Below are 26,902 nucleotides of genomic sequence, written 5' to 3'. Positions count from 1 at the left end.
CCTTGGGCAAAGCCTCTCACAGGGTTTGTCACCAGCCCACCTGAGCAGGGCGAGGCTTGGCCTAGTGCCTGATTAGCCCCTTCTGGCCTGGAGACGGGCTGGCTGGACTCCCACCTGGAAGCCCAGTCGGGCTGTGGCCTTCTCTCCGTTCTCGATATTTCGCCATCCGTGACTCATGCACGGCAATTAATCATCACCTCCTCATGACAACTCAGGTATAATTATCTTGTATCATGAGTGAAGTCTCAACCGGCGGCCCCGGCCTTCCCAGAGAGACCACAGTTCCCTGAGAATGCAGGGTGAAGGGTGAGAAGTGTTCTCTCCCCGCCAGGCAAGGCAGGCCAACCTTGTGGAGGGGCCTCCATGGTGCTCTCTCCCTTAAATATCCGGGCCCCTCTGGACTTGCTGGCGGGAGCAGGCATCCTGGGACTGGGGTGAGCAAAACACAGGGGCAGCTAAGGGGGGGGGGGGATGGTATAATAGTAAGGAGAAATGATAAAGATAGCAGGGCATGGTCTGGCCCACTTGCTCTGGCCTCTCCTTGTCCTCATTCACTCATTCCCGAAGTTGTGACTAACACCAACCAGTTGTCAGAGGAGACCCCAGCCTCTGAGCTACTGCTGGGAAGCAAAACAGACTCCCTTTCCCCAGGGAGCCTAGCATTCCAAGGGAGCAGGGGAGCTGGCTGCAGGCACACCCTGAGAGGAGACTATTTTGCAACGTGCTAAGTCCTTACTGTAAAAGAAATGCCTGATGCCGACCAAGGAAAGTCGGAAGGCTCGGTTTTTGCTCTCTGAGGGGTGCCATCTGAGCAGAGGCAGAATACACTCTTGGTAAAAGGGGCAGCAGACACAAAGGCCTGAGAGTGGGAATGTTCTGGTTTGTTCAAAGAACAGAAGGTAGGCTGCTCCCGCTGGAGCAAGAAAGGGGGAAACCAGGTCTGAGTGGTCAGCAAAGGCTATTGCACAGTTTGGCTTTTATTCTAAATTCAGTGGATACAGTCTAAGAAGTGATTTCTTGTGGCCAACTAAGCTGCGTGACCTTTGACAGTTTGCTGGGTCTGTAATTTCCTGCCATCCATCTCTCCTTTCAAGAAACACTTAAGGAGCATCTACCGTGCGTCAGCCCAGCCCTGGGGACACAGCAGTGACAAAACAAAGCCCCTGCTTCTGGGAGAGTCCACCTCCTGGAGGAAAGGACCCCCTGCCACAGCTCTTCTGCCTGGTGACTCCGGTTCAGGCTGCCGGCTCCCGGAGACCCCAACTCGGGCCACCCGTGGCCGCCAGGTGGCGCTCTGCGCCTGCGCAAGGGCCGCAGCTCGAGGGTCGCCGGGCAGAGACCGGACCCCGGCGGGGGAGGGGCGGCCGGGCCGGGGGCGGGGCCCGCGCCGCAGGTTGTGTGACTTTGGGTTTGACCTGCCTGGAGATGAGCTAATCCCGCCGTATAATAGACTCCGGGGAGATAGGGAAAATGGCTGCGGCGCTATCTGCGTCGCCATGGGGACCATCGCGCGCGCGCGGGCGGGGCGCGAGCCTGGAAAAATACAGCCTTTGTCGGCGGCGCGTGTCACTCACTGCGCGGGGACCTCAGGCGGCGGGGCTCGGGTCTCTCTTTCCCTAGGTCCGGAGCGGGGAGCTCTGGGGCCCCCGGCAGGGCATGCCTGTTGAGGCTATTGGGACCCCTGGGTGTCCCCAAACTCCTCGAAGACCTTTCTCCCTTACACGCCCCCACACCCCGTTTTCTGTCACTAGCACATTCCACCCCTTTTGCTGTGGAGTCTGTCGCACCCGCACACACCATTCTCTCCCCTCTGGCTGTCTCTTTCCCACGCTGGAGAGGGGTCCCGGCCCGTGTGTCCTGAGCCTACCCAGGCAGGCGTAGGGACGGAGGCCCCAACGACCGCCCTTCCCCCGGCCCCTCCTACGGCACACCCGGGCACACCCAGGCATATAGATGCACAACAACACAACCGCCCTCACACAGATCCGTGCACCCCGAAGGCACACACTGGGGTGAACTCTGACCCGCGGCACACTCACTCCTGACAGTCACAGGAATGCACGGATGCGCATGCTTACAGGCACGTAGGAACCCAGAGCACTGAGTAGGGTCGGACACCTGCAGGCACACACCCGTGTCTGAATATACACATGGGCACGCGACCTAGTGGCAGATGACACCGCCTCCTGTGTGCACTCCTCAACGGCCTCCTCGAGGGCAGGTACACTGTGGCACTCAATACGCTCCTCCACCACACCTGTACACACGGATTTGCACACCCACTCCTTCACACACCTGCCTTCCCACCCTGAGTGACACTCGTGCCTACGCACTCACGTGCAATACCCCCTCCTCTGTGCACCCTCCAACAGCCTCAGCTGGGCCCCCTCCAGGCATTCACAGCACACACGCCCACCACGCCCGTGAGCATGGGCTTGCACACCTGCGCTTTCTTGTAGCACACTTCTCTGACATGCCCACATGCACACCAATACCCTTTCTTGTTCAGTGCCCATCCGCTGGCACACGCGAATGTCCATGCAAACATGCCAGGCACACCCGGGGGCGCACGCGCGGGTGCCCCCGGCAGGCAGGCAAGCAGGCAGGCAGGCGGCGCGGGCACAGGGCGCCCGGCGTGCCCCCCGCGGACGGCTATCTGCCTGCCCATCAGCGCGCGGATCTGCGGTGGTAAATGATGCATTCGATGGCGGGCGCATTTGTTGTGCGCGCTCTGAAAGGGCTCCGATAATCTGGAAGGCAGAGATAAGGAACACCATTTATTCCGCGGCACTTTGGAAACAATTCCCAGCCCTGTACAACCCCATTCTCGGGCAGCCTCCGGGAGCCGGGCAGATAACGATTGGCTATTCATTATCTTCGCCGGGAACAAAGATTAGCCGGCCGAGATGAAAAATTACCCCGGACAGCGGCGCAGCCCCGCTCGGACCCCCCTGCCCGCCACCGCCGCCCGCGCCTCGGTGCCCCGCCCGGCCCGCGGGCTCTGCGCTCACGCCCTCCCGGCCCGCAGCCTGGCGCTCGGCCTCCCGCGCTCGCGTCCGCGCGGCGCTCGGCACTGCCGCTGTCCTCCAATCGGTCTGTCCGTCCCACCCAGCCCGTCTTCGGCCTCCCTACTTTTCCCACTGCTCCGGGAACCTGCCTGGGTTCCCTTCTCCCTTCCCATATCTCTGTTTTTGTTGTGTTTTGCTCTCTCTCCTCTCTGTATCTCTCCTCCCTTGTTTCTCTGTTCATGGCTGTGTCTGGTTAGCGCGTTTGCTGCTTTTGTTCCCATCGCTCCGACTCTTTCTGCCACTTTTAAGTTGTTTGTTTTTGTCTGTTCCTGCGTGTCCCCAACCCACCCCTCCAGCCCCCACTGGCGTCTCTGTCCCTCTATGGCCGGTGCTTTTTAAAATCTGTCCTCGGGTCTCCCTGTCCTCCTCTCCCTTCTCTGGGTCTTTCCATCCCTGGGCCTCCATGTCTCTCAGTCCACACCCCCTACCCTCTTAAGACTGTATTCCTGACAGCAGACCAGAGGCCAGCCCAGCCCAGCAGAGAGATGGCAGGTGGGGTGGGGGTGTAAGACTGGAACCCCCCTCTGAAGAAACAAGACAGAAGTAGAAAAGCTTCTGTAGACACTCAGGCGCTGCTGGGTTCACGGGGATTTGCTCTCGTGCCCCTGAACTGGCTCCCTCATGCCCCTCCCCAGTGAGGCTGGGGGCCTTGGGAGCCGGTGGTCCCAGCGAGGCCACCTCATTAGAGCAGTTATTCAGCATGGCGCTGGCGTCGGCAGATAAGCCTTATCAGCTCATCTCCCCCTCCCACAGACAGACAGAGAGTGCCCTGGCAAATGGCACCCCAGAGCTCCACTGGCCGCCTGCCCTGCCGGTTAGGAATGGTGGGTGATCTGGGAAGACACACAGTATGTGTGTCACCCAGAGACACACTCGTCCCCAGACGACAGACCCAGGGTAGTACCGGGTAGAGAAGTACATACACATAGTTCCAAGATACATTCATACACACAGATGTCCACACCCTAGATAAACAGACACAAACACCCACCCCAACATGTATCAGTTCATACGTGGAGCTGTAGACAGATGTGCAGACACACTTGGATACACTGTCCACGCTCCTATCATCCGTCCAAAGATACAACGTTACACACCCAATACCCAGTGCTGTTAAAGAAGGACGGAACATACACACATACACACACACACACACACACGCACACACGCTCCGATTCATAGACACAGGATACCCAGACACACACTGCTACCGACCCACATAGGGACACACACCAATTTATAAATAAACACTTGGAAATACCCACTTCCCATCATATGATTCACGAACACAATGATCTCACAGATACACAGCCACAGGGACACACATCCAGTTCCACAGACACACTCTCCCACAGGCACTTTTGGGGTCATGCTCTGAAATAGCCACACATAATGAAGCACAAACTCTCAGGGACCCACAGAACACAGACTGTCGATATAAAACTCCCAGGGACCCACAAGAAGAAATGAGCGTGCTAATATACTCAGTTTTGTAGACTTCCCACGTGCTCACAGATGCACACAGACACACAGGGGCCCTCAGGATAGATCTTCTCCCGAGCGCACACAGCACATACATGTGCAAGACAGTCACTATCAGCTTCAAAGAAAGACCCACAGATAGCAGATGGCCACAGAGATGGGGGGCGCTGGACACTTCTATCGGGCATACACTAGTTTTCCCAGGACCAGGGACTTCCCAGTCCTTCCAAAGCAAAGCACTTTCTCTCTGGGCCGAAGATCCCCAGGCCACTTTCACTCCCCAGGGCAGCTGGAATGGGACGGGGCAGGGTGGGGTGGGGAGCGGAGGACGCCCACTGTGGAGTTGAATTTTGATGTAGGGACTTTGGAAGTTCAAGGACCAGATTCCCCTCGCATTCTTGGGGTGAAGATTCCCACACCCCAGCTCCTCTGCCCAGCCTTCCGAGGACAAGCCCTCTACTCCCTCTCTTTCCTGAGAGGGTTCCTTGGGGATGGGCCAGGGGGCCACCTCAAACTCCACTCCTGAAATGCTCTGGTTTCCTTGGGAGTTTGGGAATTGGGGCGAGAGTATAGGTGGCTTGGATGGGAGAGGCCATGTGTCTACATTTAGCCAAAATCAGCCTGGAAGTGAGGGAGGTGTGTGTGTGTGTGTGTGTGTGTGTGTGTGTGCGCGCGCGTGCATGCGTGTGTGCCAGATTGTCAAGCTACATTTGGGTGTATGCCCGCGTGCATGTCAGTGTGACCCAGATCTCCTGGCTGAGAATTTCCACGTAGCCACAGCTGTGTGCGCTAACGCGTGTGCACAGAAGTGTGCATGTGTGAGCACTACTGGAAGCGAATTGGAGAAGGAGGAGCAGGCGTCTGTGTACATGCGTGTGTGTGTGTGTGTGTGTGTGTGTGTGTGTGTGTGTGTGAGCGCTTGTGGCCACGGCTCATGACGGTCCCCGGGGAGAGTCTCGGAAAAAGAGACGTCCCGGGCTTTCTGAGCTTACACCCCTGAGAGAATAGGTGCTCATTCCTGCGCCCCTGCGAGGGCGGGAGTAGTCTGGAGTATGGGCGAGTAAGGTATTGCGCCTTGAGTGCCTTCCGGCCCTCGGCCTGCCGCCCGGCGGCTGGACCAGGGAAACGGGGCGCAGAGCTCTGGGCACCCTCCTGCCCCCCTGCGGCGCTCCCGCCCCCTCAAAGTGCTGTCGAAATAAAAAGCAGCGGCCGCTGCGGCCGGGGGAGGGGAGGGAGAGGCAGCGGGAGCGAGAGGGAGGTAACGAGGCCAGCGCCGCCTGGGCTCGCCGCTCAAGTCTCTATCTCCAGGCTGCCTTCGCCCCCACCCCAGCCGGCCCCCGTCGGCCACCAGGCGAACAAAAGCGGCCCGCCGCGCACCATGCGGCCACTCGGCGCGCCACCCGGGCCCTGCTGGTGAACGCCGACAGCTCGCACCGGGGTCCTGTGGGCCCACCTAGCCACGCACCGCGCTGTGCGCCCCGCTCCGCTCCGGCCCCGTCCACCCGGGGGCGCCGCCCGCCGCACCTCGCTGGGTAAGTACCCCCACCTCCGCCTGGCCCCAGGGCCCTTCTAGTCCCCAGGTTTGAACCACCCGGCCCCCTAGCCCGTGGCCCCTGACTTGTGGCCTTCGGGGTTCGCCCTGGTCCTACCAGCGGCTCGAACCCCAGGTCATAGGGGCCTGATGCTGAGGGAGTATTTGCGGAGTCGAGGACAGTAGGCCCGCGTCGGGCCTCTTGTTTTCCCATTTCTCGGATGCAGCCACACATAGGCCGCGAGCCCCGGTTATTCCCGATGCCTCGCAAAGCGCCCCACCTCCCGGCCCCCGAGCTGGGGTCTTTGTCTCGGCCGCCCCCACCTCCGGGCCAAAGCGGCGGAGGCGCCCAAGCCCGGCCGCCGAGCCGCGGCTGCACCTGCCGGCTGGTCCCGTGCGCCGGCTTTGCGCGGCTTAACCCGGCTCGCTCCTGCGTGCGCCCCCGCGCGCTGCGCCCCGCGGCCCTTTATCCTGTGTGGCTGGGGTGCGGGTGGGGGAGAGCGCCGGGTCTGGAAGTCTCCCCCCTGCCCCAAGCCGGAGCCGGAATCTGTTTAGTGGGATTTCAATAAGAATGGGGCCGCCGCGGGCTCCGAGATCTGCCGCCGGGAGGCGTAGACGGCGGCGGTCTGGGTCTGTCTGGACGCCGGGCATTCAGAATCCTTCGGCGGCGGCCAGGCTTGAACTCCAGGTTGCCCCAACCGCAAGGGGAAAGATCCGGCGTTCAGGGCCCCCGGGAGTGGCGGCCGCTCCTTTCCCGGAAAACACGGAAGGAAATTCGTTGTTTTGGAAAAAGCTACGTCTCCCGGGGATCGGGAACATCTGGCGGTGAGCTCCGGGTCTACACAGGCACCTAGCGCTGGGATTCGTTTATGAGTGGGCAGGATTTGAGAAGCAGGTAGGGCCGTTGCGGCTACCCAGGCGTCTGGAGAGAGTTTCCCAGCCGGGTCGACAAATTGCAAACAAATTGCGTCTAACGAAACGGATTTACCAGTTGTCATGCTGCCGGGCCGCAGGACCGCCAGGCTCTCTGAGTAAACCGTGCCTGTGCTTGAAGGAAGGAGAAACGCTGACCGATTGTCTGCAGGTCTCAGCAGGGCCTATGGGGGAGGCTGTACGGCTTGGAGGTGGGTGGTTAGAACCTGATAAGGAGATACATGATCTCGCAGGCACCTCAGCCCAGGGCGCTGAGACTTCTCAGCCCGGGTTTTACGATTCGAAACGGCCCTAAAGACGTAAAGGGTGGGAAAGCCATCATGGAGGCCAGAGAGGAGAAGAAGCCTTCACATTTGGGGGGCTGAAAATGAACCCCAGCGAGCAGAAGGGGCTGTTGGAGTCCTGGTCCCTCCATTGCAGAACCCCTGGGCGGGGGGATGGCTGCAGGCCTGAGCAGATTTGAGGCCTTACCCTATGGGGACTTCTGAACCCCTCTGGCTAAAGCAGGCCCCCTCTTCCTCCTCAGTACCCCTCAAGGCACATCCCCAGTGTGGGGCTCGAAGGTCGCTGGGTTGCCAATTAAATATCCCTATGGAAGGCAGTCCTTAAGCAAACTGATTTCTTTGAATCTCCCCTCCACCGCTGGCCAATTAGATGCCCATAGGAAAAGGCGAGAAGAATTAGGTTACAAAGAGAGGGCAAACTTATGGTCCCAGAGGGGCCACCTTGGATGAGAGAAGTTTAAACAAAGGGCACGGAGGGGAGGGGAAGACCGGGCAGGGGCAGCTGAGAGCCGAGGCCGGTGGGTGAGGCCCACTAGAACCTGGCCTTGGATCCCTGAGCCTCCAGCTCCCCGGAGAACGCATCTTGAGCCGTTAGGACCCATGCTTTCTCGGGGAATCTCAGGCTACTTGAAAAAGGCTGTTGGAACATTCGGTTTCTCTGCTGCCCATCGCCAGTCCTTCCTGAAGTCTTGTTCTCATGTAAGGAAAGTGACAGCTTCTCAGTGCGATCAAAACGCAGCACCCGCATTAGCAACAACCCTTGGAAACCAACAGAAACATGGAAAAGGGGTCACGTCCCTCTGAAGGTGATCTGGAGACCCTGAAGCCCCAGGCTATAAACCGAAATAAATCTGCTTTCCTCATGTGTGAGGGTGCCCCCCACAATCCTAGCTGATTGGGGGGGGCTGCCCTGAGCCTCCCCGGACGTTTGTTTGTGTGCAAGTGATAGGATGGTCTTTGCTGCCTACTGGGCAAGATGCCTGACTAGTGGCCCTTGGTCTGTCTGGCATACGCACACACTCATGATGGGGGAGGTGTGTTTTACTGACCAGCTGGGCCTTCTCCTGCCTGGCGCCCCTCTTCTCTCTCCCAGGCGGGTTCGTTCCTGCGGGAGAACGCAGTAGTCCCGCGTCCAACGCAGGAGCTCCAACCATAGTGGAGGCCTCCGCCAAGCCGGCTGCCTGCCTGCCTGCCTTTTGGAGGAAGGCAACCTCGGGGCCTCAAGAGACCTGGCAGGGCTCCCTCCCCACCCCTTTTTTTTCCCTCCCCCCTAGGCCGGGATTCGGGGAGGGGGACCCGGTGCGGATCTCCCGAGGCCCCTGCTCAAGCATTGCTTAACTGCCCTGCTAAGCTCCTCTGCGCGGCGATTTTCTGAGCCGCCGAGCGGGGTAATTAAATCCCCGCCAGTGCTCGCTTCTGCGCCAGGCCAGCGGGCAGCTCAGGGCTGCCGTTCAGGCGGGGGGCCCGGCCAGGCTGGTCACCTCCACTTCTGCGGTGGCCCAAGACGCTGCCCCAGAGGGGCTTCAGGCTGCCTCGGAGGGGCTTCTAGCCGAGTTCGTAATGATGAAACTGCAGACCCACCCCGAACGGGGGTAATTTGAACCACGCCTTTGGGGAAAATAAAGCGAATTACCTGCTTTCCCGAGCGCCCAGAGTAGCCACCTCCCTGCGAGCCGAGGCGCGGATCGCAGACCCACGGAAATCTTCCGCTCGGCTCCGGCGTTCACGGCCCCGGGTCTGGCAAGCGGCTGGCTGCCTCCTGAGCTGGGTCCCGGGGTTCGAGCTGGCGGGGCAGTCTTGCCTGACACCAGGGATTGTCCCCGGGGCGGCGGTGTCTTTGATAAGCTCCTGCTGGGTTCCAGGGACGCAAAACAGTCTCGAGGCTCCGACGATTGCATTTTACGCGTTGATGAAGAATCATAAACTAAAGGCAGGGAGGAGAGACAGACGAACAGAGAGGCAGCGAGTCCCGGCCAGACCGCGCGCGTTTCGGGTAGCGCGAACCGGAAGGCACTGAGGCCAATCACCTGCCCGGCCTGGCCGCAGAGGCCCGGCGCCCGCGGCCTCGCGCTCCCACTCCCGGTCCCGGCGCGCTTTACTCAGCTGGCGCCGGCCTCCTCTTATGCGGAGCGGAGTTCCGAGTAGACCAGGCGGGCTCCGCGCGCCCCGGAGTGGAGCGGAGCGGGAGGCGCAGCGGGCCGCCAGGGCAGGCGGGTCCCCAAGCGCCCAAGACGCGCTGGTTCCCAGCCAAATGGGGCTCCGCGCCTCCAGCCCCGCGTCTTTACCTGCCGCCAGGGCCTCGGACAGATCAACGGACAGCCGGACGCAAAGGCAGGAGGAGGCCCCTAGCCTGTGCCTGCGCCCCCCGGCGCTGCCCAGAGCTGGTCCGGGAGAGGGTGACGGGCGCTCCCGCGGAGCTGGGCCTGGCCGGGAGCCCCCCGAGCCGAGGGGACCAAGGGCTTTCCTCCCTCCTCGGATTATTAAAAAGTTCATTTCCTGGCGAATCGGGTGACGTCAGGGCCCCGGCGTCGCGGTGGCGGGGCCGCCCGGCCGGAGAAGCCGCCTCCAGTTACCCAATTACCGACTGTCAATCCCGCCGCCCCTCCCCCCACCCTCCCGGGGGTGGCCCGGACCCCCGCCCTCTCCCCTGTCCCGGACCCACCTGGGATCCCTCTGGGCTCCCACTACGAGAGCCGTAGACCCAGCTAAGGGAGAGGGGCTGGAGGACGACGATTATTCCCCCCTTACCCCCGCACCTGTCCCAATCTCCCCAAAGTTCTTTGTTTCCGCCCCGCGGCCCCCCCCCCGTCGGCCATAGGCTCCCTTCGAGCCTCGGTCTCCTATGTCTGTACAATGGGAGAGAGCAAGGAGATTTGTGCACGGGGGCCCACTCCACCCACAGAGCTGGATCTGTGCATTGGAGGTGTGTGGAGAGCAGTTCCAGGTGACTTAGGGGACAGAGCTCTCAGTCTATCGCCTCCCTCTCCCCAGGGGCCGCCTTAGGGACCCCCAGGAGGGAAAAATGCCTTCTCCTTCCCGGAGGCGTCTCCTTCGAGCCGGCGCCGGCGCCAGTCCGGGTCTCCATGGCCTCGCCCCAGGCAGTTCGGCCCGTTGGTCTGCGAAGGCCACGCCCGGGAAGGGGACGCCCCCTCCCCCTCTCTGGAGCCGCCAGCCAGGCCACCTCCACCCGGTCAAGCACAGTCCTAAACGGCCTCTTGTCCGAGGCCCAGGTGCCCACTCGAGCCCCGTAGTTCCTGCCCTTCACCGCTCCTGCTGTTTCGAAGCTGTCCTCCCAACCCCCTGCTCAGCCATAGCCCGAGTCGGGGGAGGGAACGGCCTGGGTAGGTAGTTGGGACTCCAACTGGCCACGTTCAGTGGTAAAGGAGGTGGGATCTGAGAGAGTGGAAGAGCGGGGGTCCTGGGGAGAGGACACCCAGACGCCCAGAGGGTGCGGGACCCAGGCTGCCGGGGAGGGGGTCTCCAGTTGGTTAGTAACTGGGAAGAGGGTCTTGGGGTTAGGCGGATCCAGGAGTGTCCGCAAGAGGGGGCGCAGCAGTCGGCCGGTGGGGTGAGGGTCCCGGCGGGGGGCACTGGCAGCAGGGGCCGCCGGGAGGGCGCTGGGAGGGGGCCCGCCGGCGGAGGGGGGCAGGCCTGCGGGTCAGTCCGGGAGTCCGGCGGTCCGGGAGTTGCGGGCGCAGCCAATGGGGGGCGGAGGCTGGGCGGCGCGCGGCGCTGATTGGCTGGCGCGGGCTTCTTAGGCGTGCACGGCCCCCGCTTCATGTCTGTGCAGGAGTCGCGAGCTGGCGCCAGGGCGGCCGGAGGATGCCGAGGGGCCGGAGCCGGGCGGGCCTGAGGCCGAGGCGCGCGCTGTCCCCCGCTCCTACTCCGTGAGCCCAGCCTCCTGAAGCGCCGTTCCTGAGCCCGCCACTCCCGGGGCTCCCGCCGGTGCTGAACCTCCGTCCCCGAGGCCGTGGCCCCCCTCCCTGCGGCGTTGCGTGTGTAAGTTTGGGGTGCGAGAGCTGGCGGGGGGCCTGGGGCGCGCCAAGCTCTGAGAGGTCCTTTCGGTGGGTCAAGGCCGGGGCCAGGCTTCGGTGACTGCTTTGGTGTGCCTTGGTGAGAGGTCTTGATTGTGCCTCCTGGGGGTGAGCTGGGGCGGGGGTGGGGGGAGGCTGGCTCCCAGCCGCTGGGGCTTAGTGTGTGTGGTTTTTTTTTGGGGGGGGGGGTCGTCAAGCTGGTATGTGTATCCGGCGCCAAGTGCAGGTATGTGCGTGTCGCTAAGATCATGTGCCCAGTGGGTGCCCAGGCGCCTGTCTTCAACTTTCAGTCTGTGTTTATGCGTTTGTGTCCCGGGAAGGAGGGGGGTGGTCAGTGTGAGTGTCCGATTTAAAGTGAGACTCTGTGTTTCACTGTGGGGTCACTGGTGTCGGGGCTTGTGCCCGTGTGTGAGCCGGTGTGCACGGATGTGTGGCTCTGGGACTGGGGGTCACCATGTGAATGTGAGCGGCTGACCGATCTCCTCCGCCTTCCTTTCGTTTTGAGCTTTGAGCTTTCCTCCCACCCGGGACTGTGCCTCGGCCGGGCTCTGCTGGGGCGCAGCGGCGTGCGGGACTCCGCGTGGCGGGACTTTGGGGATGTCAGGCCGTGGCGGCGCCCCTCACGCCCCCTTCCGTCGCGCAGGGACGCCGCCACCGCCTCGGCCCAGATCCCGAGCCTCCACTCCCGGCCATGGAGGTGGCGCCGGAGCAGCCGCGCTGGATGGCGCACCCCGCCGTGCTGAACGCGCAGCACCCTGACTCGCACCATCCGGGCCTGGCGCACAACTACATGGAGCCCGCGCAGTTGCTGCCTCCCGACGAGGTGGACGTCTTCTTCAACCACCTGGACTCGCAGGGCAACCCCTATTACGCCAACCCAGCCCACGCGCGGGCGCGCGTCTCCTACAGCCCCGCGCACGGTGAGCCCAAGGCCAGTGGGTGACTGGGAGCCCAGGAGCCGTGCGCCGCGCGCCAGGCGCGGGAGGGGAGGAGGGCCCGGCGGCCTGCTTCCCGGATGTGAGCTTCGCAGGAATCGAGGCAGCTGAAAAATTGGGGCGGGAAAGGTGGGGGCACCGCAGGGTGTTTGCCCAATTCCCAGCTGGCCTGTGCGGGTTCCCTCGAGGCCCTGGTCTGGTGGGGTTCCTCGGGTGCCACTTGTCCTTCAGCTCCGGACTGACATTCTTGATTATTACCGGTTGGGGTATTATGTTTCTGGTTTTCTTTGGGAAGAATGTTACTGCTAGCTGGTTTGTGAGTTGTGGTCCCGTGTATCTGTCATGGCGCGGCTCGGCCTCTGCGCACCCTGACCCCTCTCCCTCCTCCCGCAGCCCGCCTGACCGGAGGCCAGATGTGCCGCCCACACTTGTTGCACAGCCCGGGGTTGCCCTGGCTCGATGGGGGTAAAGCAGCCCTCTCCGCGGCTGCAGCGCACCACCACAATCCCTGGACCGTGAGCCCTTTCTCCAAGACGCCGCTGCACCCTTCAGCTGCTGGAGGCCCCGGAGGCCCCCTCTCCGTGTACCCAGGGGCAGGGGGTGGGAGTGGGGGAGGCAGCGGGAGCTCTGTGGCCTCCCTCACTCCCACTGCAGCCCACTCTGGCTCCCACCTCTTCGGCTTCCCACCCACTCCGCCCAAGGAAGTGTCCCCTGACCCCAGCACCACCGGGGCTGCCTCCCCAGCCTCCTCTTCCGCAGGGGGTAATGCAGCCCGGGGGGAGGACAAGGATGGGGTCAAGTACCAGGTGTCACTGACCGACAGCATGAAGATGGAAAGCGGCAGTCCCCTGCGCCCAGGCCTGGCTGCCATGGGCACCCAGCCTGCCACACACCACCCCATCCCCACCTACCCCTCCTACGTGCCCGCCGCTGCTCACGACTACAGCAGCGGACTCTTCCACCCCGGAGGCTTCCTGGGTGGCCCTGCCTCCAGCTTCACCCCTAAGCAGCGCAGCAAGGCACGCTCCTGTTCAGGTAAAGACAAGTGCCAGGGAGCCAATGGGAGTGGGGTTGGTCTGTGCTTTTGTTTGTGGGGGTCGGGGGCTATGATATGGGAGGCGGGGCAGTGCCAGTCTTCCAGATCTGGGGATGGGTGAAGTCTCTCTCTAATAGACCCCAACAGACGTTTGAGAACCCAGAATGGGGGAGAGGGAGCCCTAAAACTTTTGTCCTTTTCTTAACTGTCCAGGGTTGCCCCCAAAGTTCATTTCCCTTCCCCCTCCTCACCCTCCCTTCCAAGGTTGGCCACTGCCAGACTGAACCCGGACCGGGGATTCCCCCTGCCCTTCCCTGAATCTTAAGTGAAAATTTGAGCAGCCTCTTGACTTGTGTGAGGGAATGCAGTAGCAAGTGACAGCAGCGAGGCTGTGTGTGCGTGTTTTTGTGTGTGTGCGTGCTGTGGGTGCTGTGGGTGCTGTGGGTACGCTCCAGACCCTTAAGGAATCTGGTTCTCCAAGTCAGGCAGTCCAAATCGTGGGATTTCGATGTTTCCCAATCTCCTTGGGAGATTTCCCCCAAAGCAGCATTCCCGGGAGTCGGGAGTCGTTCCTGCTCCCTGCCCGCTGGCGCATCCTTCACTCTCCCTCCCCGAAGGCTGGAGTGAGGCGAGGAAGCTGTAGGTAGCTTTGCCCCTTTGCCGGAGGAGACGGCTGGGGCCACACTGGTTCCGTCCCAGAACCTGGCTGGAGAGCAGAAACCGAGCCAGCGCGGGGCTCTCGCTGTCAATGCCTCCCTTCCAATCCCTTTAAGCTAAGGAAGAAGAAGATTTTTAAAACTTTTACTCCTGAGTCCAGGAACCTTTCCTTGCCCAGGTATATCGACAATTTAGTTTAAACTAAACGGGGAAAATTTTTTCCCGGGCAACACGGTGTGAGGCGTCCAGCTACCCTGCCTGGTTGCCCCCACCGTCCCTGGCACCCACCTCAGCCCCACCCCAGGGCCCCTGTTCCGCAGGCCAGCTACCTTGCCTTAAATTAGCCCTTTCTCCCAAGTTTGTTTTACGTTGTATCTGAATTCCAGATGGCCTTTTAAAACAACAACAAAAAACAAAAAGCAAAAACACCGCCTCCGACAGAAGACCGAGGTCACTTAGCCTGCTTAGCTTCGAAACGAAAGGGCTTGGGATGTGTTTTATTTTAAAGAGCAACACCTTGTATGCGAGTCCGGGGCTGAATTCTAGGGCCTCAGCGGAAGAGAGGGCAGCTGGGGAGAAAGGAGGAAATTCTCCGAGAACAGAAAGAGGGTAGGAGCTGAGGGCAGAGGACGCGGGGCAGAGAATCAATCGGAAGGTGGCGGACGAAGTTGGGGAAAGGGACAGACCGAAGAGGCACAACTAGAAAGCAAGGCAGAGTCCTCCCAGGCCCAGCCGGGTCGAGCTGGGCCACTCCTGCCACCGCCCAGCCTTCGGCGAAGTTTGCTGTAAATACCCTTTCATTGTCGCGCCCAGAATCCCTGGGGCCCTGGCCCCACTCCTCCCTCCAGCCCCATTTCCCTTCCTTCAAGCCAGGGGTTTTGAAGAGGGAGACTTGGCCTTAAAGCTACTTTCTGAACTCCTCTCCTTCGGCGGGGAAGCCTCCTCTGGGTCCCTCTTCCTGCCCAGGGTTGGAGCTAAAAGTCACCCCCTGAAGCATCCGGGCCGAGGCAGACGGCTGCCTGATTGGCGCTGGCCCACCCCTGCCTCTCTCCCCTCGACCTTATCCGTTAAGCGGGCCGGCGTCTCTCCCTGTCCCCCTTCAGAAGGCCGGGAATGCGTCAACTGTGGGGCCACAGCCACCCCTCTCTGGCGGCGGGACGGCACCGGGCACTACCTGTGCAACGCCTGCGGGCTCTACCACAAGATGAATGGGCAGAACCGGCCACTCATCAAGCCTAAGCGGAGACTGGTAGGCGCGGGGCAGCAGGTGGCTGGGGAGGGGGCCGGTGGGCAGCACCCTGACGCCGACCTGGACTGGAGCCGGCAATTTATTTAAAAAATAAGAGGAACACCACCAAACCCTTCAACTGCAGCTGCGTTGCCTCTTGAAATCCTCTTATCATTCAAATCGCTTGGGGTCACCCTCCTTTTAGGCCAGATTTTTTTTCAGGCCAGATTTCCCCCTCTGCAGCCCACCAGGTACCCTCCCCCCACTGAGCTCAGGGCTCCCCAAAGTTGAGTGTCCAAGGGCCCAACTCCTGTCCCCTGGCCTCTGTTTAACTCTCTTTAAAAATAGGGCCATGAAGTAACTTTCCTTGCAGCCCAGAACACAGTCTCCTCGCGCTTATTTAAATAAAACACACACACCAACCACCAAAAAAACCTGCCCTTTATTATTTTTCCATGGAGTCACCTATACTGTGTATTTTCATTTGAGTGATTTAAAAAAATGCCCTTTCGGATCTCCTGCCGGAGTTTCCTATCCGGACATCTGCAGCCTGAAGATAAGGAAACTTCGCGTATCTGTTTCCGGACTCCGCGAGTTTTAGAGCCTCTCCTCGGCTCAGTCCTGCCTCTCGCTGGGCTGTTTTGAAATTTCTAATACCCTCCGCTCTGCAAATAATGCGTAAAATGCTAAGAATAATAAATATATTTTTTTCAGGGCGAAGTGATTTATGAGGCTTAAATCGCTGGCCGCTTTGGGGGCCCCCTTTTTTTCCCCCCACCCTGAGTGCGGGCGGGGTGAGGGCCCGGGTGGGGGTAGGGGTGGAGGATACGGTGTTGGCCCCTGAGTCAGAATTCCAGCTTCAGGCTGCTTACTCACCCTCACCCTCCCCGCCTCTGAGGCAGCAGACCGGCAGGTCCCTCCGCTGTTGCTGTCGAGGAGGTTGGAGCTCCGGCCTAGGGCCCTCCTGGCCTTTGCTGGCCTCATTCCCCCAACCCCAGCCCTGCTGCCTGCGGTTCACTGGGGAGTGTTGCGGGGGGACAGACACATTCTGTCACTGTGGGGCTGGGCCGGTGGGCCCACAAGAGGAGATCTGCTTTCTTGGGTGAAGACTCTCTTACTTTCTCTCACTTTTCCCTTTTCCAGAAACCAGGCACTTATTCCCAGACATCTCTGGCCTGCACTCCCTGAGGGGCTGCGGGGCAGTGAGCACTCTGGTTTGGGGTACAGGGTGTGGGACAGACCAGCATTGCGGTGATGGAAATGTTCTGGATCTGCACTGCCCACTATGGTTGGGGCTGTGGGTTCCTTGAAATGCGGCTGTGCAAAGGAAGGAACGAAGTTCTAATTTTATTAAATCGCAGTTCAGTTGAATTTAAACAGCCCCACCTGGCTAGTGGCGATCATATTGGACGGTGCCGCTCTAGACTCCCTAAACATTTGACGTCCCTGCCCTGGCCTCAGGCGAGGTCACACCCAGGACTGTGGGGCGTGGAGAGTCATGCGGACATGTGAGCCAGCCTTCTAAACCAAAAGAGCCCTTCTCAGGGCCTCAGTTTCCCCTTTTACAGAGTTAGTTTAAGGGGTGGGGGCGGTGGCTGATTTTTCCCTTCAGCTCTTGCGCCCCTGTTGATTCTGAGATCAGGCTTCTGAGAGTTCTTTATTCTGAGTTCTGCGATGGCTTAGGTCTCAAATTCTAAAATTCCACGGCTTCTGAGATGCTTGGATTCCCCTGTGAGATTTCCCGCTCCTGGGCTAAGTTGGCAGGGACGAGGGGGGGGGGGGGCTTGGGGTGAGGGTCGGGGAGGGAGGTCGAGGTGGGGCGTGGGAGCCCAGCCTGCTGACGCCACCCTCCCCTCCCAGTCGGCCGCCAGGAGAGCCGGCACCTGTTGTGCAAATTGTCAGACGACAACCACCACCTTATGGCGCCGAAACGCCAACGGGGACCCTGTCTGCAACGCCTGTGGCCTCTACTACAAGCTGCACAATGTGAGTCCGCCCCTCCCCGGCCCGCCCCGCCCCTCCCCGGGGACCGCGGCTCTTTGTGCTGCCAGGCGCGGGGCCCCAGCCACAATCTCCAGCGTGGCTTGGCTTGGGAGGCGGCTGTTCCCCCAGCGGGCAAGCCCCAAGTGCCATAAGGGCTTCCCATAAGAGGGGGCAAGCTGGCTGCAAGTGTGGCCTCCACGGGCGGCGGTCTGGGGAAGTGGTGTCTTTTTAAAACAAAAGGTGGGTGTGGAGTTCGGTTGTGTCGATGGGGGGCAGTGCTGGCACTTAGTGGGCTCAACGGCCTGGCCTGCGGGTCCCACACAGTGAGAGACCTTTCTTGAAAGGGCGGCAGGCTGATGGGAAGACCCTGGCGGGCCGAGGGCGTTTGCAAGTGGGGTCCCGAGCCCAGACCCGCCTTTGGCGCCACGTGGAAGCTGGGGGGTGGGGTCTTGTTCTGGGAAGGGAACTAGACCCCCCTGACGGTTTTGTGGTTGCCCCCAGGTGAACAGGCCGCTGACCATGAAGAAGGAAGGGATCCAGACTAGGAACCGGAAGATGTCCACCAAGTCCAAGAAGAACAAGAAAGGTGCAGAGTGCTTCGAGGAGCTGTCCAAGTGCATGCAGGAGAAGGCCTCCCCCTTCAGCGCCGCCGCCCTGGCTGGACACATGGCGCCCGTGGGCCACCTCCCACCCTTCAGCCACTCGGGACACATCTTGCCCACCCCAACGCCCATCCACCCCTCCTCCAGTCTCTCCTTTGGCCACCCCCACCCATCCAGCATGGTGACCGCCATGGGCTAGGGACGGCCCCCCACAAATGGACGGATGGATGCCGAGGAGGGTGGCCTGCGGTGCGAGGCTGGGCGCCCCTAGGCAGGGTGGGGTGGGGGCAAACCCTTAGCTGCCTGCCCTTCCCTGAAGACTGATGGCACTCCCGCCAGCCCAGTCGGAGCCCCAAGCTGCCTCTCCTGTGGGCGCTCCACTCGGCCGTCGGCGGTCACGGTGAAGATCCTCACCCAGGCTGGGGGGCGGCCTTGGCCCGGCTTCCTGCCCAGGTGGGGTTTCCATCACGGACGATTGTTTGGAGAACAGAACGGACAACTTTTTGAAGAGAAAAGGAGGGAGGCAGGGGACAAATGAAGAAGACCGTTTTTGGGAGGAGAAGGGAGTAGGCAAAAGTAATTTATTTTGCTCTTGTTTTTAACAAGGACTGGGAGACTTGGAGGTCCGAGCTGCCCTAGGTTCTCTGGGTCTTTTTGCGCCAAGTACCGCTTGGCCCACCTGCTTGCTAGGGCTCTGGGGGCAGGTGTGCGGGGCCCTTGGCCCGCACCATCCCCTCTGGCTTCCCTCTCTGAAACAGCTGGAGCTCAGGTTGGGCTGAGCCAGTATAGCCGGACCACCACCGGCCTGGGGAGGCTGAGCGGTGTGTGCCCTGGCGGCCCGGCCCTGGAGGGCAGAGACAATCATGGGCGGTCCTGCGCAGATTCCCAGGCCAGGGCTGGGTCACAGGAAGGAAACAACATTTTCTTGAGAGGGGAAATGTCTCCCAGATCGCTCCCCTGGCTCTGAGGCCGAAGCTGGTGTGACCCGTGTCCCCTTAACGAGCCTGAGCCACAGCCTGACTCCTCTGCCAGGTGGACCCCTGTACATAACATCCTTTTTCTGCTCACCCCTCGACCCCCTTCCCTCCCACTCTGAGACAAAAGAAAAAAAAAAATATATATATATATATATACAAAAGACTGCATAAGCTTAACTCGCTGAGGAGTTAGTTGTTTTATTTTTAAACTCATTTTGGGTCCAGTCAATTGTACGTTGCCACGGAAGCCCTTGCTGTGGAAAGGAATAAAACCTACAAACCAAGGCTGTAGCTTCGCAATTATTTTTGGAAAAGTTCTTGGATCCCACAGCCCTCGAACGGGGAGCTGGGGGCCTGGGGAGGGGCTTTGGCTGCTCTTGGCCTCCAGGGGCTGGTCTGGCAGGTGGCAGAGGCAGGAGTTGGGGGGTGGGTCCAGGGAGAGGCCACGACCCTGCCGGGGTCCCTGGAGACGCCTGGGTTGTGCTCTGCTTTGCTGTGGCTGTCTGGATCCTTCCCAAGGTACAGCTGTACATAACCGTGTCCGAGCTTAGATTCTGTATGCGGAGGTGGTGGGGTGCGGCGGCTGGCGAGGGCCGGCCCAGGACCAGGATTGTGCTGATGTAGTCGACCAAGTGCAATATGGGTAGGCGATCGCTGCGGGGGCACCACAGCCAGAAGTAACTTATTTTGTACTAGTATCCGCATAAGAAAAAGAATCCGCAGTATTTTCTGTTTTTATGTTTTATTTGGCTTGTTTTATTTTGGATTAGTGAACTAAGTTATTGTTAATTATGTACAACATTTATATATTGTCTGTAAAAAAATTGTATGCTATCCTCCTATTCCTTTGAAGTGAATACTGTTAAGAATAATAAAATACTTTTTGTGAATGCCTCTGGCCGATCTTGTGGGCTCCCAGGCTGCTGAGTCCTGTGTGTGGAGATTAGTGGTCAGACCTAACGGGTTCTGCGGCCCAGTGATTTGGAGAGAAGGGCTCCTGTCTGGCTGGGGTCTGAGACCCTGATGCCCCTCCCCTGCATTGCTCCCATCTGAGTTTCCCCATTGTCACCTCATTGGGGGTCCTGATGGCTGGGTGGATACTGGGGATACAAGGGGAGGCCATGGTTTCTCCAGCCTTTGGCCTGCATACTGATCCTTTTCCTGGGGCTCTTGTAGATGACTGCCTCCGCCCCTGTCCCCATCCACTTCCTCCCAGATGATCAGCTCTTGTTTCTGTCCTCTCTGGTCCTCAATATTCCTGTTCATTGACAAACCTGATCACCAGCGTTTTTGATCACTGATGTCATTGATTGCTGTCATCCTCAGTCAACGAGGTTGGTCATTGGAGATAGCCACCATGACTGATATTCGTGGTCAGTGACCTGTCTGATCACCAGAGCCTGTGACCACAGACATCTGATTACTATAACACTGGTCGCCAACACTCGGTCAACCAATGTTTTATCAATGCCTCTGACAGTGACGTGTCTGGTCACGGACAGCCACAAAATGTGATCACCAGGGTCTCCAGGGACTGTTTTGGCTCACTGGTAACATACCTGGTCATGAGTATCTCCTACCACCGATCAGCACCTCTATTCATCGATATTTATATTCAGTGTGTCTGGCACCAACATCTCTGACCATCACTGCGTTTTCCCAGTACTTCTATTCACCATGTTGTGATCACTGGTGCCTCTTGTCACTCATGTTCCTGATTTCCAATTGTGCTGGTCCCCAATGCACTCAGTCATCAATGTCCTAGTTCACCAAGAAGCATGACCATCAATGTCGAATAGTTGATAGATCTGAGCACTCACATGTGTCTCCAATATCACCAATCACTATTTTCCTCACCGGTGTCTCCTTAACAATGACTTTGGACACTTGTCTCCGGTCGCCAACATCTCTAACCAACAAGGTGCCTGATGACCAATATCACTGATCATGCGATCCTCTTCTATCACATTTTCTTGACTGTCCGTGTGGTCACCAGTGGCTCTGGTGCCCAACATCCCTGTCTCCTCAGTGCTAATCACCCAGCTTTCTAGTGTCCAGCATAGGGGTTGTGGAGTCTTATCTTCCAGGACCCTTATGACCAGTGTCCCTTATATCCTGATCACCAGGAACACTGACTGCCAGGCCCCTGGTCATCGGTATCACCAGTCCCCTGTGTCTCCGGTCACTAAATTCTCTAACCATTGCTGCCTTTGGTCCCCAGTAGATCACCCACCACAAGGATCTCTGGATGTCTCTAGCCCTTGAATGTGATCACTGATGTCCCCTCTGCATTCAGTCGTCAAGAATATGAGCACCAGATACTTCCTTCACAAACGTTCCTGTGGCTCACACCCTCAGTCCCCCATGTCCCAGAACAATGACGGATGATATATGCAATCAACGATCATGCTGATCACCAAGACCTCTGAACACCACCTCCTGATCCTCAATGTACAGCCACCACCTCTGATCACGTGCTTGAATGATGTCATCTCCCATGACGCCACTGTCTCTAATTACATTACTCTATTCATATGTCTCTGATGGATGACTCCTTTTGGCCCTAATCACCATCTCTGGTACCCTGAGTCCTTGACGATTAGGCTTTCTGATGGCCAACCTCCTTGTTCTCTGGCAGCCCTGATGTCTACGTGAGCCAGGAGGCCCTCCTGTCACTCTTCCCATTGCAGACTGCCGGTGCTGGCAGGGTGCTTGCTTGGGGCCGGGGAAGCAATAGTCCCGTGGAGGCCAGCATGCCTCCTGTGAAGTCCCAGATACCTCAGCCCAGCAGGACAGAGTGGGAGGAGCATCCCTGGGTCTCTGACTCAGGAGCCCTCTGCTCCTGCTCTGCCGCCACCACCCCGCACACGTCCTTTTCCTGTAGCATGGACACCTAGAGCAGGCGGGAACTGACCTGGTGTGTAGCTGGATGTGCACTTGCCTGCCCATCTGAATCCATAGTGGCTTTCTCAGCCCTTCCCCAGCTCACAGCATTCTGGCCCACCCTCCCCCATCAGCTATTATACCCACACTGAGGGCAGGGATGGTCGTGCCCTTCTGTGCCCTGGCTCTTGACGGCGGGATTGTGTGTCTATATGATCACATACTCAAGTGAGCACGTATGTGTGCCTGCTGATCCCTTCGCCCACACCTGGCCGTGTTCTAGGCACGGGGGCTACACCACCCGATGAAACAAACAAGAATTCCTCCCCGTGAGCAGTTGACGCAGTAACGACTCTACCTGGCCTCTGGCAAACAATGCTATTATCTGGCCCCGAATCCAGAACCAGAACCTGGGAGTCCAGAGTTTTGAGTCCACAACTCTGTACCCCAGTACTCAGGAAGCAGACCCAAAACAGAGCACAGCTCCTGTCCTCCCAAATCCAGAATTTAGAACTTGGAGCTCAGAATCCAGAACTTACATCCAAGAACTCTGAGATGGTGGCTTAGAACTTGAACCTCAGAATCCAGATCCCAGAACACGGAGCCCAGGACCTAGGGACCTGAGCATGGACCCCCCAAATTCACAGCCTAGAGCGTGGGGCTTGGAACCCAGAGTCCCCGAGCTGGACCTGAAGACCAGAACCCAGAGCCCAGAAGAACCACAGAAAGAACCCCCTGCCCACCCTTGTTTCTCTATTACTACCCTGGTCTTATTTCCTTCCTACTGCCAAGCAATATTTTGGGAGCACCCAGTGCCAGAAGCAGCCAGCAAGAAATAAACAGAGGAGTGGATCCCCTCTCCCTGCCATGTCAGGTCCAAGAGAGCAGGGACTATGTCTGTCACTCTTGTGTCTCCATTGTCTCTAATGGGCCTGCAGTAGGTGCTTCCCAAATGTCTGTCGAATGGATTCATTCACTTCTCCCGAATGTTTGTCGACCCTGGTAGTTGTTGGCGTTCTGGTGGGGACAAAACACACACGTCTTGTCCCCATGAATCCGCTCTCTCTGGCTGCCAGGAAACTCACGGAGGGAAGGGGTTGTTTCTGACAAAGCCAGCAGCCAGAGCTGGGGAAGACTGTGGGGGTAGGGATGGTGTCCGGTGAGCGACCACCAGGAGCGGGGGAGGTATGGTGGCTTCGGAGGCCCTAAGTTCAAGCCCCAGGCACTCGTGCCACTACAGTTTCTGTTCCCTCTTCCATAAAATAATCAGTGCTAACAATGACTCCTGCTGCCCGAGTCATTGTGCGGGTAAATAGTTTCGATTCTGTGGCCTCAAAGCTCCCGGGCAGGGCAGGGCAGGGCAGGCAGGCAGGCCAAGTGTCGCAAGTGGCCGCCTTAGCTGGGAGATGGTGCCTTTATGATTCCGCAGGGGCCTGGCGCCAGGGCGCCTGGGGTGGGTTGGCCTTTGTTCCATCTGTTTGCACCCAGGTGGGGCTGGCTGGCCCAGGGCCCCTTCCTCCCTTCCTTCTACAGAGACGCTTCCAGGCCCAGCTTCTTATTCCCATTTTCTGTAGTGAGAAACCAAGCCCCCTTTGTAATTCATAGAGACCATCTCAGTCCTTCCCCAGAAATTCCTCCCACCTCCTGGTGACCACCACTAGAAACAATCAGTGGACACTGCCCCAGGGGAATAAGATTTGGGAGGAATGTCTGCCATCCACCTGATGGAAAGGAAGGACGAATCCCCCGAGAGGCAAGGAAGAAGGCAAACACCCACACCCAGAGAGCTTCTCCTAAGGTGAGTGGACTGCCCTAAGTGACTTCATAGCACCAGGCAGTAGATCAAAAGTCCACTGTGTGTGGGTTTTTTTTAAAGCAAAATGATAAAATAATTCCAAACTTCATCTGCAAAAACTAACAAGACCAGCACAAGTCAGAAAATTAAGGAACATAAAAGCGAGGTGTATGTGTAAAGCATTCCAATATTAAACAAGATTCTATGATCACAATCTCTTTTTTCTTTCTCTTTCTTTCTTTCTTTCTTTCTTTCTTTCTTTCTTTCTTTCTGTTTTTTAATTTATTTTTGAGAGACAGAGACAGAGACAGAGTGCAAGCAGGGGAGGGGCAGAGAGAGAGGGACACGCAGAATCCGAAGCAGGCTCCAGGCTCTGAGCTGTCAGCACAGAGCTCGACGCGGGGCTCGAACCCACGAACCGCGAGATCATGACCTGAGCTGAAGTCGGCCGCTTAACTGACTGAATCACCCAGGTGTCCCAATCACAATCTTTCAAACCTTGTGGTTCTACTGTAAGAATCAGGAGATCAGTGGCTCAGACTCCAGTAAGCCCAAAATAGACCCTAGGATTTACAAGATCGTGGATGATGAAGGAGGTATCCTGAGTCAGTGCAAGGGGGAAGGATTATTCAAGCAAGGGGAGTTGGAAAAACTCACTGGTTAGCATCTCACTGAGGGAACACCTAACTCAGAGATCTGAAACCAGCAGCGTGTGGCCTTATCTAGCCAGCAGACAAATTTTGCTTGGCTGCATGATGTTTTGCAAACGTATAGGTGCGTTGCAAACGATTTTGAGTCAGGTGAGTCGCTTAAAAATGGGCAGAAGGTCTGGTTCTGAGGGGACTCTTATGTCTGCAGGGCCATTTCTCCATCTTTCCTCTCAGGAAAAGTACACGGGTTCAAGCCCTGCATCAGCTCAGAGCCTGGAGCCTGCTTCGGATTCTGTGTCTCCCTCTCTCTCTGCCCCTCGCCCACTCACACCACGTCTCTCTCTGTCTCTCAAAAACGCATAAACGTTAGAAAAAAAATTTTTAAATGTTTGTGTAGATATGGAAAATAATGAGGGAAGATACATACCTAATGAATAATAGTTGTTAGTTTGGGGAAGTGTGATAGTCTGGGGATGGGGGAGAGGGTAATTTTTGACTTTATAAACTTGTGCTATTATTATTATTATTTTTAACTTTAAGAAAGAGAGAGAGAGAGAGAGAGAGAGAGATGGGCAGAGGGAGAGAGAGAATCTTGTGGAGTCAGACAGGGGTTTGATCCCACTACCTTGGGATCATGACCTGAGCCAAAGTTAAGAGTGGGATACTCAACTGCCTGAGCCACCCAGATGCCCCTGTGCTATTATTTTACTGTGTTAACGACTTTTTGCCGCCTTTGTAACATAAAAAATAAAGAATCATCACAAACACCTGTGTTCTTTTCTCTGCCTTATTTCTGACTGGTCTTTCTCCCTGAGATGTCCTCCCCTTCGTCCTTCAAAACCCCAGAGAGCCTAGAGAAAACCTTGAGTTCTCCTTTTCCTTAACCCTTCAGGGCCTCCCCAGGCCCTAACCGATGTCCCTCAAGGACAAGGCCTGGGTGTGGTGCAGACACCCTTGCCTCTCCCTTGCTGTGCAGCCCTAAGGAAGTGGACTAGCTTCTCTGAATCCTGACTCCTCACCAGTAAAACGTGACCACACCTTGCAGGGTTGTTTTACGGATGAGGGGGCCAAGGGGTCTCAGTCCTTGGAGAGCCTACCTAGCAAGGAGATATCCTTCTGGTGCTATTTCAGCCCACTGCTCTTCAGACAGAGTTCCCTTCTCTACTAGAGGTGTCTCTACTCCTACTCAGTGTCCTTCTCTACTCCTAGAAGTGGGCAAGCCGCCTGACCTTCCTGTTCTTCCTTCCCACACATCCCCTAAGGCTGTCAGGGTCCCTTAGGAGTGCCAGTGGGATATACCTGGCTACTTAGTAGGTGTTTTCAGCATTTCCCCCCCAGCCTGTCCCCAACCAGTCGGGGTCCCCACAGATCATCCCTCCTGTACAGCTGGGGAAACTGAGGGCCAGGCAGGGATGCGGGTCTCATTTCCTGGGGTGGGGGAGAACAGGATGGCTCCCTCTGGTATGCAGGCTAGCGGTGGGGGGGTTTCCTTCTTGAAGAGGGGACTTGGCGGACCCTTTGCAGCTGTTTCCTTCTGTCCCTCCCCAGCCCGCACTGCGGGGCTCCCTCGGGGACCCTGGGAAAACACTGTCCCTCTCCTTCTCTCCGCCCCTCCCACCTGGGTTTGGCTGTACTGATTTGGGGTGGGGGCTGTGATCCAGGTCTCCCAGGCTTTGAGGGGCTGCTGGGATGGGCCCCTCCCTTTCCTCAGAACTCAGGAACGGAGGGGACGTTTTTACACAAGCGCACATCACACTGCACCACTGCCGATACCGTCCGGACAGCATCGGAGCGTCTCCTCTGCACCTCCCACTGCCCCGTGCTGTCCCTTCGCCTGCTGTAGCGCCAGCCTCCTCCCTGGCCCTTGCCCCCGGCTGGTGCCCTGCAACTTGTCTCTTCCGCCAAAGGGATCTTTCTTAACCTTTTTATTTCAATGATGAAATATTTCAAACACCCACAAAGATAGCTAATACTAGAATAAATACCATGGTACCCCCCCCAGTTACTGGTTTTCTTTAAAAAAAATTTTTTTTAATGTTTATTTATTTTTGAGAGAGAGAGAGAGAGAGAGAGAACACGAGCAGGGGAGGGGCATGGAGGGAGGGAGACACAGAATCCAAAGTAGGCTTTGGGCTCTGAGCCGTCAACATAGAGCCGGATATGGGGCTCGAACCCACGAACTGTGAGATCATGGCCTGAGCTGAAGTCAGACGCTCAACCGACTGAGCCCCCCCCCAGGCGGCCCTAGTTTTCTAAGCTGCACGGCAAATCCCAGACTCGGCAGCTGAAGACCACGCACACAGTGCAGAAGCCCAGGCGTGGCTTAGGCATTGACCAGGACTGGGGTCTCGGCAGAGGCTCAACTAGGGAAGGGTCTGCTCTGCTACCAACCTTGCTCAGGGTCTGGCACAACTGAGGACCCTGTGGCCGTAGGATTCACAGCAGCTTGCTCCTTCAAAGCCAGCAACGCACAGACACTCTGCAGGAGAGTGGCCAACACCAGGGAGTTTTATATAACGTCCCGCAATCCCGGGAATGGCAGCCTATCACCTTTGCCGTATTCTATTGGTGATATACATGTCCCAGGTCCTGCTTACCTTCCAGGCTGCAGACACCAGGAGGCAGGAGAACCGAGGCAGCTTGCAGTCCCTCTGATGCCCCCTCATCTCAGGTTAAGAAAGAAAACATCACAGGGGCACCTGGGTGGCTGAGTCAGTTAAGCGACAGACTTCCTGTCAGGTCGTGATCTCGCGGTTTGTGGGTTCGAGCCTCGCGTCGAGCTCTGTGATGACAGCTCGATGCCTGGAGCCTGCTTCGGATTCTG

At 58.3% G+C, this 26,902-nt stretch overlaps 2 protein-coding genes across 4 annotated transcripts; one reads left to right on the top strand and one right to left on the bottom strand.

Moving 5' to 3' along the window:
• Positions 1-941: 941 nt before the first annotated feature.
• Positions 942-10,373, bottom strand: LOC121022288 (translation initiation factor IF-2-like). Of its 2 annotated transcripts, none has more exons than XM_040463298.1 (3): positions 9,584-10,373; positions 8,932-9,222; positions 942-2,750 (listed from the first exon to the last, which is right to left on the bottom strand). In XM_040463298.1, the coding sequence occupies exons 1-3, from the start codon at positions 9,789-9,791 to the stop codon at positions 2,668-2,670; spliced, it is 582 nt and encodes a 193-aa protein (XP_040319232.1). In that variant the 5' UTR covers positions 9,792-10,373; the 3' UTR covers positions 942-2,667. The 2 variants fall into 2 exon arrangements, with proteins under 2 accessions (XP_040319232.1, XP_040319231.1); XM_040463297.1 differs by lacking the exon at positions 942-2,750 and adding an exon at positions 7,046-8,057 and having other exon boundaries at positions 9,584-10,362.
• Positions 5,908-19,640, top strand: GATA2 (GATA binding protein 2). Of its 2 annotated transcripts, XM_040463294.1 has the most exons (7): positions 5,909-6,082; positions 11,089-11,297; positions 11,976-12,252; positions 12,661-13,302; positions 15,064-15,209; positions 17,049-17,174; positions 17,673-19,640. In XM_040463294.1, the coding sequence occupies exons 3-7, from the start codon at positions 12,024-12,026 to the stop codon at positions 17,970-17,972; spliced, it is 1,443 nt and encodes a 480-aa protein (XP_040319228.1). In that variant the 5' UTR covers positions 5,909-6,082; positions 11,089-11,297; positions 11,976-12,023; the 3' UTR covers positions 17,973-19,640. The 2 variants fall into 2 exon arrangements, with proteins under 2 accessions (XP_040319230.1, XP_040319228.1); XM_040463296.1 differs by lacking the exon at positions 11,089-11,297 and having other exon boundaries at positions 5,908-6,082.
• The last annotated feature ends 7,262 nt before the right edge of the window (positions 19,641-26,902 follow it).

This window comes from Herpailurus yagouaroundi, unplaced genomic scaffold (assembly GCF_014898765.1).
Source record: "Herpailurus yagouaroundi ecotype Mexico unplaced genomic scaffold, PumYag 387, whole genome shotgun sequence".
Lineage (NCBI taxonomy): Eukaryota > Metazoa > Chordata > Mammalia > Carnivora > Felidae > Herpailurus > Herpailurus yagouaroundi.
This window is presented reverse-complemented; position numbering and strand designations above follow the sequence as displayed.

Coding starts and splice junctions, on each gene's coding strand:
- LOC121022288 (XM_040463297.1), bottom strand. CDS start 9,791: ATGAACTTTTTAATAATCCGAGGAGGGAGGAAAGCCCTTGGTCCCCTC. Junction 9,223..9,583: donor GTCCGAGGCCCTGGCGGCAG/GTAAAGACGCGG, acceptor CCCTGCCTTTAG/TTTATGATTCTTCATCAACG. Junction 8,058..8,931: donor CTGGGCGCTCGGGAAAGCAG/GTAATTCGCTTT, acceptor TTGGTTTCCAAG/GGTTGTTGCTAATGCGGGTG.
- GATA2 (XM_040463296.1), top strand. CDS start 12,024: ATGGAGGTGGCGCCGGAGCAGCCGCGCTGGATGGCGCACCCCGCCGTG. Junction 12,253..12,660: donor CTCCTACAGCCCCGCGCACG/GTGAGCCCAAGG, acceptor CTCCTCCCGCAG/CCCGCCTGACCGGAGGCCAG. Junction 15,210..17,048: donor TCAAGCCTAAGCGGAGACTG/GTAGGCGCGGGG, acceptor CTCCCCTCCCAG/TCGGCCGCCAGGAGAGCCGG.